Source organism: Echinococcus granulosus (assembly GCF_000524195.1).
Source record: "Echinococcus granulosus chromosome Unknown EG_S00029, whole genome shotgun sequence".
Classification (NCBI taxonomy): Eukaryota; Metazoa; Platyhelminthes; class Cestoda; order Cyclophyllidea; family Taeniidae; genus Echinococcus; species Echinococcus granulosus.
Window position 1 is genome coordinate 701,411 of NW_020170409.1, and position 14,725 is coordinate 716,135.

The following is a 14,725-nucleotide window of genomic DNA, read 5'->3' on the forward strand; positions in this document are numbered from 1 at the left end:
GCACAGTTGGCTTGTGGGTGCTTTTCTTAAAGCACCCATTACATTGTGATGACTGCCGCGGAGGATTAGTCAAGGATACCGCTGGGGTCAAAGCCTAAAGCAGGAGAAGGGCTATATAATACTTAAATTGTTTGTGTGATTCTTGTTTTTGGTAAAGGGATTACTTATGTGCTTCGAAATTGTACCTTCGTTAGGTGGACTGGACTGCCAGCCATGTCAGTTGCCACAATCCCTTCTGTGCGTCGGCAGTACATGGTCTGCCAGATTATCATGCCTTCTTTCGTCTTGAGGGAAGTGTCGAAGCGCTACACCTGCATAAACCATCTATCGTTCATGCCCACTTATAATATTTTAACATCTCTAGAATTTCTCCCAATAACTGGCCTGAATCCAAGCAATGCTTGTACGTTTATATTGAATACCAAAATCCATCAAAATAATTTTGCAAAAGTTGTACATAGGCTTCATGATTATTATTTTCCTCTCCTACGTCGTGCTTTACCCTTTTGGAATCAGATTGACGGTCAGTCTTTCTTCTGGAAAAGATCCTCTTAGAAAATACGTGACTTTCTTGTCTCCCACTCGACCGTAAAATGACAAACCTGAAAGTAACTTCGACCAATTTAGTCAAATTTGGCAAATATAGGCGCAATGTCAAAAATATGAACTACAAGTATTCTCTTTCTGGTGATTAAGGTATGCTCATTTCCTCGCGTGCAACCCTGCACGTCTTTTTGTGGATGAAGGCAGGCGAATCCACACGCATTTTATTTTATGCGTGCAATAGTGGACAGTTAATGCCTGACAGATGGATTTGTCAAATGACGGTATCTTTGTTATGTAGTCACTGATTCTGCTCAAACCAGCACTCTTGAAGTAAGGACGTAGTAAAATTTAATCATTTAGACAAAATGAGGCAAATGTAGCCGGAGTCATGGGTTAGGTGCTCTTTTAGGGTTTGAATGAACTTACGTTGAACTTTCCTGTGGCAGACAATATTCGGTGGACAAACTCCATTGGTTGGTGTTTGCATCACCCTGTCAACTCGACTCTCCCCTGTCGTGAGGTAAGGTATTAGAACCTAAGTGCAAAATGTTAATACATTAAATAGCACTTTATTTTGCAGTAAAAAAGGTAGTAATTGAAAGGAACTCTTCAGCTATGCGTATGTACTGCTTGTCGAATAGACGATGGAATTTTTGATAGGATTCGTTTTTCTGGAAACCTCAGCCAAAAACATGCTGGTAGTTCGTACCATTGCCACGTTCCAGGTGTAATGGATATACTCTAGTGGAAAGTGGGTATCATTTCTCAGAAGTGCCTCGTTGTCTTCTAGGTTTTCGTGTTTAAATTCATACATCTTATTAGCAAAGCACATTATTAAGTAGATGGCTCTGCATGTGGGATTAGAAGAGAGTTGCAGCACCAGCAGCATAAGTGGTGTGAACGGGGCACCACAAGAATAATCAGTACAATTACTCTCCTGCTATGTTTTTAATTAGGAGTTGGACAGAGTGCTTCCAATGGTAACAATTCTGCAGCGGTATTCTACTTAAATATTACTTCGACTTTGCAGAAGGCGCTTACCTAATGCGTACCGCCTTCATACAATTTTTCATATTCGTTGGAAAATATGGTCCTAATCGCTTACTTAAATATGCAAGCTTTTCAGCTCTCGCACGTCCTACCACCATCGTGGAAGCACAATCGTCTCTCCCTGCATGTAGCGTCTCGGTCCTTCCGCACGCTTATAGTGCGCCACCCCTCTTACGTCCTCAGGGCTGATTCGGGGGTTACAGTGATGTGGGTTCATTTACAGCAGTGAATCAAGAGCACCGGTGGAAGTATCCGTTAATCCAGAAGGGTGAGATATTCATTAATAATATACGGAAGTCGGATGCCATTTTCTTTCTCCAGTTTTCATGGAACACTTATAAATGCCCCTTTGTAACTTTGAGTTCATCCTTTGTTCTTTTTTAAAATTATACACGGCCGAGTCCTACTGACTGCCCAAACTGTTGGCATGGATTGTTTCTTTCTTTTTAAATTTCCAACATAGATTGACATTACGATTCACCACACCTCCCAGCTCAAACCTTACAAATAACTTTATTAACTGTATCATTATACCATCAAACGGCTGCGGCCAGTATCCATGCCGGCTGTGACGGCCTTTATGCGTATTTGACGCCAACAAACCATTGATGGTGGTGGTCCCTTCGGTGGGCGTTCCAGTAAGTGGACTGAAGTGGATAGCCAACAATTTACATGATGGCTGCGACAATTTTTTAAAGGCTATGAACACAACGTCAAGTGTTTGTTCTTGTCCGCAATAAAAGGACACTATGACCGGTGTAAGTGCCAGCGGGGATTGCATTGAAAAGTCCTTTATGTGAAGCTTAGGCGAAGGTGTAACAAACATCCTCCACGGGAAAAATACTGCCTTTTCTCATTAAATGCATCTCCATTAGTCATATTAAACTGTTCCTTCAAATTGTTCGTACTCATTGTGTCTCATTTTTAGGAATAAATGAGATTTCCGAAGCTTCGCGACTTCGCCAATACCCATATGTTGTCAATGGTTTTCCACATATGCATGCATTTATTTAGTTATACATCCTCGAGGAGTTTTCCGTTTACCACCCTTGGAATTCAAAATTTAGGCAAAATTGAGCCTAAACCACAACAAACAATAAATTACCTCTTATGGCAGAGAAGAAATGGGTCAAATCTCATTGGTAAGTGCTATTCTCTACGGAAGTGATTTTGGTACCGCCTAGGACTGCTTGTTTACTCGCAGTGGAATGAAACAACCCACGACCAACACTTACCCCGGAGTAGTGGCAGGAGACAACGATTTGCGGTGAACCCTCGAGCTGCCCTTTTTCATTCACTCGGATGTAGTGGGGAGAGAGCGCAGCATGTTTTCCACTGGCTTTTGGCACTAGAATGGGAGTGAGGGAGGTGGAAATGCGGTTAAATTGAGTGAACTATTACAGCGCCTGAGCAAAGACTTGTGCCTAAGAAGTCACTGACCTGTAGGTAAAAACTGGAATTCTAGAACACCCCAATCACAACTCTCTATGACTAATTCCAGTTGAATGATTGATGCCAATTCTGCATCTTACTGATTTCGTGTGCCTTTTATTTGGAATAAATTCGTATTTTTCACTGAGCACTTAAGGCTTGTTACTGTTGTTTGAAATATTGCACAGTGGCATGGGGCATTTATGCTGATACGAAAAACCCACTGAATCTAACATATGTACTTCTGAACTCCGGAATATTTGATGAAGAACACTTGCTATTAGCGACGGAATTTAACTACCAGGCCGAGAAGGCGGAATCTGGCGAGTCTTGTTAGGAAATTGCCATAGTCGCTTGGGGGAGAATTTTATTTAAGTGGCGAATTTTGGATGATGGAGTAAGCGATTTATGCAGATTTTTTCTTTTCATGAAAAATGTGCTTACCACTTTCACCCTTTCTGAGGACTTCCAGTGTGCTGAGACCCTTTGGATAGCAGTCGAACGTGATGTTTCGTACATTGAAGCGCCCGAAGGTGCCTGTCAGCGCTATGACCTCATCATCTAGGCGTAAAATGCACAGGAGTCAACATTTAAGCAACATGCCTTTCTTCTTATTCAAGCGACATGCATGGTTAGGAGCTAGTTTATTTGAGAGTGAAGCATAAAGCTGGGAATATTGAGCTCCCTGATTAATGTAGTCGACTTTGCTACTTCCATTTGACAGCTTATACGTCTCTCGGGTGTTTGGGATTCTTTTTACTTTTAGATCATCAATTGGCGAGAATTCAACTCTGGACTACAGTGGAACAGATAATGATGGAAACAGGTTTAAAATAAACACAGTTCTTTATGCTTGGAGGACAAGGGAAGAGTGTCCTTTTCTCGTAATGACTTTAAAGCACATTCTCAAGTGTAAAGTAGGGTTAGTAACTCACCAAATTGTGTGCATACTTCCTTCAAACGATTACAATTAATGGGAGAGAAGATAGGGTGACTGGCCTGAAATGAAGCGTGATTGTTGGTAAGAAGAACCGAGTTCAAATGCCACTGCATCAAATAAGGACCTAAGGAACTCGATAATGGTCTCAAAGACGAATTTGAATAGTGCTACCTTGCTTGTTTACCAAGTACGAAGCCTTGTCCTTTCCCCATGGTCTCACCACTAGTTAACGTATCAAAAGTTAAGTTGCCATGAAAGTCAGTCTTAATACATTATCAGCTCCAAAATTTCTTTGCAAAGGAGCTGGTGGTGAATTTAGTCACCGGAAAATACGTCTTCGATGGTTGTGAGCGACTTGGCGCCTGAAGGCACTGCGTACGGCACTTAGGGTGTACCTTAAGGCCAAGGGCCAAGGTTGATAATTATCAGCGACAATGGCGGAAAAAAGTATTCTTTTGAGATAATAAACTTGCAAAAAGCTTAAATGCAGGCGTCTAACACCTGATTTTAAACATTTTTGTGCAGCATATCCCGCAGGTATACATGTTTGATCCTGTTGCTGAGTGGCGGTCGTTGTACTTTAAGGTTCATAACTCAAGGTCTTTTTTAAGCCACAAAATAAGGTGACAAATGCTATGGAGAACTAAAGGGTGGAGGCAACATACTACAATCCGAAAAGGTGGGACGAGTTTAGCCGAGACATTTGTTCGGGGTTTCACGTTGATTGCGCAGACACCATGTTTACAAGGAATGTCTACTCTAGATAGAAAAGTGTGTTATTAAACAAAAACAGTTTGTTGCTTTGTGGAGACGAGCAATTTCTTAAATTAACTCATGCGATGGTTAACGGGTCAACTAGCATGCATACAGTATCAGATAATACAAACCCATAAAGCTTATTATGGGAGTTTGCACAATTTACCAACAACTTACAAGGCATCGAGTCCCCCATAAAGAAGACTAGTCAGAACTAAAATAATATAAAGTTAGCTGATTAAAAGCTTCTGAGAGCAACTCCATCGAGCCTTGCCCCTTTTGAGTGACAAATCACGGGCCTAGCTGCTGCGTCCGGGGGCACTTAATGCGTGATTTTATGTGGTCTCATCTTAATTCTTTCAGTTTATTCCTTTAAATCTGCTCCCGTGCCACAGCTCAAGTTCCGTTGATCATGCTTCCGATAAAAAAGTGAGCCGGAAGACGTCAGAAATACCACGGGTAGGTTGCATATTTGGGGCAAAAAGTTTAAGGCAAGGCAAGTTCACCCGTGGAAACCGAGCTTGATCAATCAGGGTGTGTCACGGAAATTCCGCAGCACCAAACCAGGGTTGTTTAGTGAAGAACAGACCATGATTGCAAGTAGTAAGTGAATTTACAGTTTGTTAGGTCTAACAATCTCACACAAGTCAGTCTTAGAAGGCATTAACATTGAAAAAAATACAAAACAGGTGAGCTTAAACGATTTAAGGCGCAATGCATTGAAGATTATCATAAATTTAGGCAATCCCAGCACCATGTTATGCAGACTTACAACTTATTTGTAGTAGGAAAGGAAACTGCATCTAGAAATAGAAATAAATCGGCTTCATAGATCAGATTTTGCCCTATCCCTTTTGATTCTTAACGAAAAAGAATAAAAATGTTTACATCTACAATCACTGGAGTGTTGGAGGTTTCATGAAGACATGATATGATGATAGGCATTAAGCGACAGGGAGAGCCTGTTGACATGCAAACTCATATTTTGTAATAATGCAATGATGGAAGATAGTGTAATCTAGGATACGGTGCACCCATAAATACGTTTCCTCCCAGGTCTGGTTACATTAATTCTAAATGGAAACTATCAAGTTCATTCTTTTCTAGGAAAAGTTAAATGTTAATAGTTTCTCCATGTTGTGGGTTATCCTTATTTCCTTAATTGGTAAAAGCTACCATAAATTTAAATAACGAAGACCAAAAGATAGAATAATGAAACTAAAAATTAGGAAATTAGAAAACGTGTTTGACTAGAGCTCAATTTTTTTGCAGGCAATTAGGGATTAGGGGGTCACTGCTAAGACTCACCAGCCCATCAAAGCATCAAGTGGAATGAGCTCACCTCTTGGGTTATTTCTTTCGCTCATTTTATTCAGTGAACACGCAAATATTATTGGAGGGCTTTGCTAGTTTGCACCAATACAATCACCTAGGTCTGCCCTCCAATCCACCCACCCACAACAGCATGGCGAAATGTGCAGGAGCATGCACATTGCGGTCCAGGAGAGTAGGGACAGGAGGAACGGTCGTAAATGCCTGTACCTGCTGAAACGGCGAAAATGCCATTTTGAGTTAACGTGAAGGTTTTTTAGATTCTTGAGCGCATTATCCTTGTGACATAATCGACTGTGTTTGATTGTGATGGGAAAGAGAGCCGTATATATGTATGGATGCACTTTAAAGTGACATTATGAATTTACCAGTTACGGTATTTACTTACTAACTCACCACTAGCCAAAATATTCATATTTGTAAAACTGCATAACATTTAAACACCAGGAGCTTTTGTTACTTGGCCCTTATTAAGTAGTGTCTTAAAAACCTGGTAAGTCTATATAAAACGGTTTGGAGGGATCGCGTTACCATGAATGTGATGACAAAGGCAATTTTCCATTTAATAAATAGAGATGTGATCAAATTGGCTGCTTTTGGTGAAACGCTTTTGAATATATTCTGATACTTTATATTATTATCACTTCAATGTTGCCGACACTGCAATCACATTCATCCATGTGCCTACGCTTTCATCTCAAGCGTCTCTAAGGTCTCTTAAATTCCAGCAAATCGCGAATGCGGAAATTCACTGTAGTTTTATAATCACAGAGTAGATTGTTGCTGTTGGATAGAGGAACCAGCAACTTAAGAATACCAATTTGTCACTTCTGATATATCTCCCAGAGACCGCTTATAGAAACTGCATTAGTTATTTTGTCAAGGCAGAATACATAATGGGATTTACTTATTGCGAATTAATGATAATTTTATGTCGGTTCGGTGCACTTGAACTTCTCATTAGGCCCAAATGATCAAAAGATCCGCCTCATTATTGCGGCATATTTCAGACAGTGTTCCATGTTCCATTCACCAAACTTATATTCCCTCAAATTGTGAGAAAGTAAACCTTACCAAATCACCTCCACGATTTTTAAGCTGTGGGAATATGAAAGAGAGAGCTAAAAACAGTATTGACAATAGTTTTGAGCTGAAATTATCGGGCTACTTTTTTTGGAATACCTGCGCCTCACATGAGAAAGATGGGGGATTTGTGAATGAATTGCACAATACGGAGGAGGCAGTCGATCAAATGACTGATTAATCAGCGGTGAACCTTCAGTAACACGTGATAATAATTCCTTTTGAATTTATGAGTACTTTAGCTGAAAAAGAAGAAATGCAAGGCTAGCTTATTGCGTCTTATGCAAACAACTCATCCCATAGCCAAAAATTTGGGTCATTAGTGAGAACCGACCTAAGCAGGAAGATCACAAAGATCACTTAGAGCATTTAAATATTTGGTCCATAGGCACTAACAGTCATCACAATTTGAGCTCCAGATAAACAAAATCCTACCAGGCTCATAAGCATAAGCAAAAATGATTTGGATCTGGGACTAATTCGTAGCTTTTGGAATCCCCCTGTCAATGGAATGCCTGGACTAAACATGTACTGTTAGTGCCTGATTTGACAACAAAGCTGACACAAAATATTGTAAACACATTAAGACGAGTCACTCGGTAGACATGCACTGAATACTCGGACATGATTGGACGTGAGTGGACTGTGGACACTAGCATTGCGTAATAGCCATAAAACCGGATACTGGAATGGGGGTTGGGAGGATAGGAGAATGAGGCAAAAGGTTTTAAAATAGCATAGTGAACTCATTTGATTTAAATGAAACTAATTAATCACCATTTATTTGCCTTTCTCGAATTGAAGGAAAGCGCAAACGCATGCATTATTTTGGGAGTGTGTTCGCAAATATGCATCAATCTCGTCCATCCATGATACCAATGCCACAAAGCATCCACCCTTTGGCCAAAACCAGCACTTGCTTTTGCGCCAAATATTACTGAAGCTATGAACAAGACGTAGGTTAAAATAGTGGGAACCGCCATTGAAATGAGAAGTGATTTCATAAGCTAGAACAGGCTTAAGGGAGTTTTTTACTTTTACCTATTTTATCGAATATTTCACTGTAGCCTGGCGAAATCATACGGAGCATTACACCTAGGTGATGGAATATCATCCTGCTATCACATGTCAGCACCTCTGGCTGCTTGGATGGCAGATGTGCCTGCTGGCGTGCTTCGATATGCCAGCTTCTGGAATCGTAAAAATCGCGTTCCCATTACATCAAGCATTAAATGCACATCTCACTAGCGATGTGGCTCTTCAAATGCTGTCAATGTCTAGTTTATTGTTATTCAAAACTTCTTACTGTATGAGTAGATTTCAGTAGTAGCTTTTAAGTAAAAATAGAGCAGCGAGAATTGGCGAAAACATTATAAGCGAAATAGATCAAACCGTCCCATGTTTTCACGCACACATGTAACCCCTTGATAGCCCGTTTAACGCTGCATTTGACTGCACAGCAACATAAGTCGCCGCGGATCGTACCTCCACTCGGTTACACGGCCATGCCAGTAGCCCCTCAGCACTTCTGTGTAATGGTGATATTTTCTGCCATATTTTGGTACTTCTTGCAACTTCATGGAGGACTCTCGAAGCTAAAAACAGTTAACGCTTAATATGCCCGTTTTGTGCAACTGGCTTCATAAGAGTAATGCTTGTTGTTTTGATGTTGCTTTCAGAGAGGAGGCGGGCAAACAACCGTACTTCATGACTGAGGAGTCAACGTCCTACAATTCGGAGAAAAGTTGCGTGTCCACACCCCCGTAAACTTGTACTTGCTTTCCCCTACTTACTTATCCCAATAAACGATGAAGTCGAATCAACCTGGGTGTTCCAAGAATAAGAGGACCAGGGAAGAGATCTACGAGCTTCGTCTTACACTGGTGGCAGCGCTGGCGGACTTCCCGCCTTTCAGAGATGGAATAAACTTCGAAGACTGGCTGAAAACTGTAAAACCAAACATCCACATCTATCCTCAATGCCAAGAAATGCCCTAAATCCTTCGCGCTTTCCCTCATGAATTATTTACTGCCTTAATCAACGCCGGCATCACCCACGATACCAACAATGATCAATGTTGCGATAAGTTGGTCCAACAAGTCATCGATCGGGAAGAACAAACCCTCACCGGAGACTACTTCCTTCACTTCAAAAAGCTGACGAGGACGATGAAGAATACTGATCTTGATACGGCTCTGCCATACGAGAAGTTCCTGACATCCTCATATAAGCCTACAGTGAAAGAGATGACGTCGGTCAGCAAGGCGGTTAGACAAATCTGGCAGGAATGGTCGAAAGTCTCTCTGGAGAATGAGGTGGTGGTGGTGGTTCCTGGCTCACTAGTGCGAACAGTTCTTCAAGAGCTACATGAGTAAGTACAAGTTTGGGGAGTGGGGGCGTGGACACGAAACCCTTCTCCGGGTCGTAGAGCGTTGACTTCTCGGTCACAAAGTCCGATTCATCTGCCCGCCTCCTCATTGGAAGGAACACTAAATCAACAAAGGTAGTACATTAGGGCACAAAAAATTTCCCTTATCACCTCTCTTAGGTATTTTGGACAAAAACAATCTTATTGTTTAGCGGCACTCGAGTATCCTCTGCATCAATGAAAGGAAACATACATCAGGAAAATTCAAAGCAAATGCAGCATGTTTGTGTACAGAGAGTCTGTCCATATTATTCAAGAACAGAACTGCATATGTTGAATAAAGATAGACATTTTCATTTAAAATAAAACCTTTCAAGTCGGGAAAGCTGCATGAGAAAACGAGTGTGGTAAAAAATAGGTTGATTTAGTCAAAAACCTCAAAATAAACCTATATATTAGCATAAAGGTCTCACAACTGTCAAAAATATAAAAGCATTAAGTATTAACTAATTAAAATAAAGTAGGAGAAAATACCTTTTTAGTTTAATAAAATAGTTTGATTAAAATGCAGACCAGTAATATAAAACTTTATTTTGAAATTCATGCCAGATGTATTGCCAAATAATATGTCATCGTACCCTTGTTCTATCAATTTGTCTATCGGCGGCTTACTCGAAAAACGAATTTTAGGGTTTTGTTTGAGGATGTTTTACGCCCACTTTGTACTGAGTAAAAAGGGCCCGTTCTCTCGTATATGGTTGGCGGCTCACTGGGATAAAAAGCTCACAAGGGCTCATGTCTTCGAGACTAACATTAATTCCAGTGTCGAAGCCATATTGGAGCCTAAGTTAAAGATGGCTCTCAGAACATCTGGCCATCTTCTGTTGGGCGTTGTCAGGATTTATTCACGGAAGGCAAAATATCTTTTGGCAGATTGCAATGAAATCTATGTGAAGATTAAGACTTCGTTCCGTCCAGGCGTTGTCGATCAGCCAGATGACTCAAACCGTGAAGCTGCCTTGGCTGCGATTAATTTGCCTGAAAATATACAGGATTACGAGGCTACGATGGCTGCCTTGAAGTATGTTCTGCCACTTTCATCTATTGCTACTTAGCGCTATTAACCTTAATACAATCAACATAAACCAAAGCCGCCCAGAGGACATCACAATGCGCGAGGACTTCGGAGATGTTAATTTGGGTCGTATCGACGATGATTTCGGAGAGGGCGCTTTTGAGGAACTACCCAGCCGGGAAATGTTGCGAGGGGGTGACGGTGGCTATGACAGTGTCTACGGTCGTGGTACGGACGCCTCGGGTCGCTTTTCTGTTCGCGAATCTGACCGACCTTCGATCCGAACCGACATAGACCCCGATGACACATTGATTGGTGCCAAAGACAAGTCTGATAAGGTCGCTACTGGTCTTACCCCAGGTGCTGATATCGGCTTGGATGACGATGACTTCGTTGAACCTCTCTATGGTAAGCCGTCAAGGTTCTCCTTGGAAGCCCTTGTCATCTGCTTGTCATTCTGTTGTTTACATAAAAAACACGATTAAGGGGATCGATCCAGAAAACTAGTTTATTTACTTTAAAACAAATGTTTTATAGCCGCAGTACCTTAAGACAACTTGGTTTACCAAATAATCTGGTTAAGAAGTGTCTTAAATGTGGGTTGTTGCTGTTTGCCTTAGCTGGCGACTCAGACGGCAGCTTCGGTGGGGATATAGAGCCGTCAATTTTCAATAATCCCGCTCTGTTTGAGGATGCCACTACTACCAATCAGCTGGCCACATTGGCGGAAGGGCTGACACTATCTAGCGAACCGGGTGCGACGGCTGCTGATGGAGGGATGAAGGAGGGTGGGCCCTCCATGATGGGCGTCGAAGTCATAACTCCCATTGGCCCCAAAAGCAACGGTGCTACGCCGCAGGTGCCCGACCAGCCACCGCTCCAGCCCCAGGTCACCGCTAATATGACACGCAACATTTCAAACGATTCTGGGGCTTTCGCTCTCATGCCTATCGATGTCCCTACTGCTGTTACGGAACCACGACGGTTAGTTTCTACCTTGTACCCTGCCCATAATTTTACTTGACATTTAACATCTACGTAACGACACGTCTCCCTTTAGTGCTGCAAAGCGGAAGCGTCGTTTAATTATTGATGAGTTGAAGTCTATTCCAAGTGACCTTATGAAGGCTCAGATGCAGGACACTTCGGAGATTGTCACCCAGTTGGATCTAGCCCCGCCCACGAAACGTCTGATGCGAATGAAAGAGACCGGCGGATTGGACAAGCTTTTTACCCTCCCCGGTCGCTCGCTCCCCTCGCGCATTCTTCAGCGCATGTTCTCTCGTAACCTTCGCACTCAACCCATCACCGATGCTACCGGACAGGACGCGACCCCATCTTTACTGGCTCCCGACGAAAGCCGTCCTCATATTTTCTTCCGCTCGACTGCTCCGGGTCCTGCAGCATCAGCCATCGAAGATCATCTGCTGTCCGCAGCGGCTACTCCAAGGGTAGGCTGCACATTTGACATAGCTGATTTGCATTGCCTAATTGTGGAGGCGCTGTCGTAGGTTGATTGGTATGGTGGAAGCTAATACTTCCATGGTTAATGGTAGGTCGATTATGAATATACAGAGCAGATGTGAAGCTGATGGCTTAAACCATATGAAGGGGACTTTATGACGCTGTAGTTCGTAGTTGAATCATAAAAGAATTAGAAGCTGAGGACTTTAAATTTATAACCAGAGCGTGCGTTGTTCTCTCGCACGAATTCCCCACCTTGTGTTCCATTTTTGGCGCTCTCCGTGCTCGCTCCTCTGCTTTGACCGCATAGAGGTGGTTGAGTGTGTTAAAATTGGCCATTCGGCTAGAACTGACGTATAGTAATATTTCATAACGATAGGAATAAATTCAATTCCATCGATAGTCCTAGATGCGAATTGCATTAGAAGAATTCACCTACCATGCGTCACTTAAGGCGGAAGTGTGCGTTTGGTACATCAGTAGCTTTTGCTACGCTCATTTTTCTTGGAGTAAATCAATTACTAAAACGCAATGGCAAGTAGCGTTGAGGAGAAGTATTCGTATTTATTCATGTTTCCCACTTTTTGCCACCTTTCTGGATTATTCTTAGCTTCTTGGAATATAGGGAAACGTCCGTTCACCATATCACGCTCAGAGCGGAATAGTTTCCCGCAAATATTCTTTGCAACGCTTTTAGGAATGTCTTTGGTTCGCTTGAACGTAATGCTGCTTCATTACTGGCGCTATGCAGGGGTCGAAATCAGGGTAGTTGTCAAACGTCGAAGCGATTTTAACTACTGTTATTGACCGCTGCCGATATAGACATTAACAGCAGGTGCTTTCCTTTAGTCTAGGCACGATATCCAATCGCTGTTTGCAACTGCTCCGCTTACTGATACCACTCATGTGGTGTCCTCGTTGTTTCTCTGTGCTTACAAGTTCTCAGGTAGGCTGTGAACGAATGGGAGAGATGGAAGATATGTAGTTTAGATATGAGCCGGACGCTATGGCACGGTCATGGCAATTGATTACCAAAAGAACAATATCATTTTAATCCATGAAGTTTGATTAATTTATGTTTTTTTGTGCAAACAAAGGACCTTCTGTCAAGCTCCGGTTTTCATGCTGGAGCGCATCAGCAAGGAGGCGCACTTGGCCTGGACGCCATACCCGAGGAGACCATCTCCGTAAGCAATCAGTCTGGTTACCCCGGTTACCCTTCCGCCTCAGCAGACCACCATCCACACCGTCAAGGTGACAAGGCCACTGTTGATCTCCACAACGACCACCACGATCTTCTGGGTATGTCGATAAAAGTGCCTCTACTAGCTCTCGCTTGCATGCTAACTGAACTTTCCTCTCATACTGATGCCAGGCGTCCTGGTCACGGTAGGTCGTTGGTTCAGTTCGGCGTTATTGTTTCATTTGAAAACAATGGTTTTCAACAAAAAGAACTCGTAACACGAAATCCCTAATTCCATTTTTTTCGCATGTTTAACCGCTTCTTTTACATTTAAGGGAGTGACAAGTTCTTTATTCCCTCTACCGCAGCCGATAACACCCTCACCAATCTGCATGATCCTTTTCTGGCGGCCACCGCGCGTCCAACGGACATTCCGGAGCATCACCACGTGCATCCAGGTGCCAGCGACGACGATATGGAGGACGATGACAACAATTTCCCTCTCGATGCTCAGTATCTTGAACCCCCTTCGGTTCTCTCTGAGGCCTCACAGGTATTCCTTCTACAGAAAGCGCCTTGCAAACGACGCTAGTAATCTCTAGCCCTATCCTTTTTTACGTTCCTCGACTTTAGGGCATCCTGTTAGAACACGATTTAGACGGGACCGGAGACCGTGGGGGTCGTGGGTCACGCGGAGGCCATGGCTTAAATTTGGCAAGTGAGTTTGGTGGGCCGAGGGACGATGAGGACACCATGCCGGCTGCTCCCTCCGTTGGTGGCGATTTGAGCCGAGAGGTATTGGGGGGTGAGGAGATTGAAGAGGAGCGACGCTTGGAGAAGCGCTCCAAGGACATGCTGCGTCGACTGCGAGCACACGTTGCGCAGCATGGCTGGGGTGAAACTGGCATCTCGTTGCTGGCGATGTGTGAGGGAAATAGCAAGAAACAGGTGAGTCGGCGTCGATGTAAACACCCTTCATTCGTGCGACACTGCATCCAATTTTTTAAAGCGGTGACGTTCTTGCCCGTTGCACACTATTCTTCAAATGGTATCTGAGTTTTGTTACTTGGGCTTATCCTTGAGATCCTACAGGTAAAAAATGTTCTGTTGTACCCGGCTGCTTCACAACTGAGTGGTAGGAATATGGACTCTTCGATCACCTTCATTACCTTTTCTACTCAACAGGTTTTCGTCTTCTATTCCTAAAAAGTAATGACGTAGTAATTGCATTACTCTGTCCAAATTCATAGTTTGTGTCAGATTTTTATTTCCTTCACCTGCCTTTATGATGTATTTTGCAGGCGGCTTCCAAGTTCTACACAATGCTTCTCTTGCGGAAGCAAGGCTCCGTGCGGTTGTTCCAGGATGCGCCCTATTCGGATATCCGGGTGTGTCGAGGTCCCGCGTTTGTCGGACCCGCGGAGACGTGATGGCAGCACTTCCTGCATTCACCCATTGCAACCTTTTATGTATCCTCTGACTGCTTTATAAAGCGCT

The 14,725-nt window shown here is 42.9% G+C and overlaps 2 protein-coding genes across 2 annotated transcripts; one reads left to right on the top strand and one right to left on the bottom strand. All coding sequences in view use genetic code 11, as the record gives it.

Annotated features, from left to right (window-relative positions):
- Positions 1-65: 65 nt before the first annotated feature.
- On the bottom strand, positions 66-6,090 carry EGR_04598 (hypothetical protein; the record flags this gene model as incomplete). Its single annotated transcript, XM_024493847.1, has 9 exons — positions 66-94; positions 973-1,081; positions 1,256-1,360; positions 2,832-2,944; positions 3,472-3,588; positions 3,963-4,026; positions 4,633-4,726; positions 4,901-4,937; positions 6,066-6,090. 9 exons carry the CDS (start codon positions 6,088-6,090, stop codon positions 66-68), a joined length of 693 nt encoding a protein of 230 aa, XP_024351775.1.
- Positions 6,091-10,210: 4,120 nt separating this feature from the next.
- On the top strand, positions 10,211-14,658 carry EGR_04599 (Double-strand-break repair protein Rad; the record flags this gene model as incomplete). Its single annotated transcript, XM_024493848.1, has 8 exons — positions 10,211-10,587; positions 10,622-10,989; positions 11,202-11,565; positions 11,642-12,032; positions 13,143-13,434; positions 13,597-13,781; positions 13,862-14,176; positions 14,530-14,658. The coding sequence occupies 8 exons, from the start codon at positions 10,211-10,213 to the stop codon at positions 14,656-14,658; spliced, it is 2,421 nt and encodes an 806-aa protein (XP_024351776.1).
- Between the last annotated feature and the right edge of the window lie 67 nt (positions 14,659-14,725).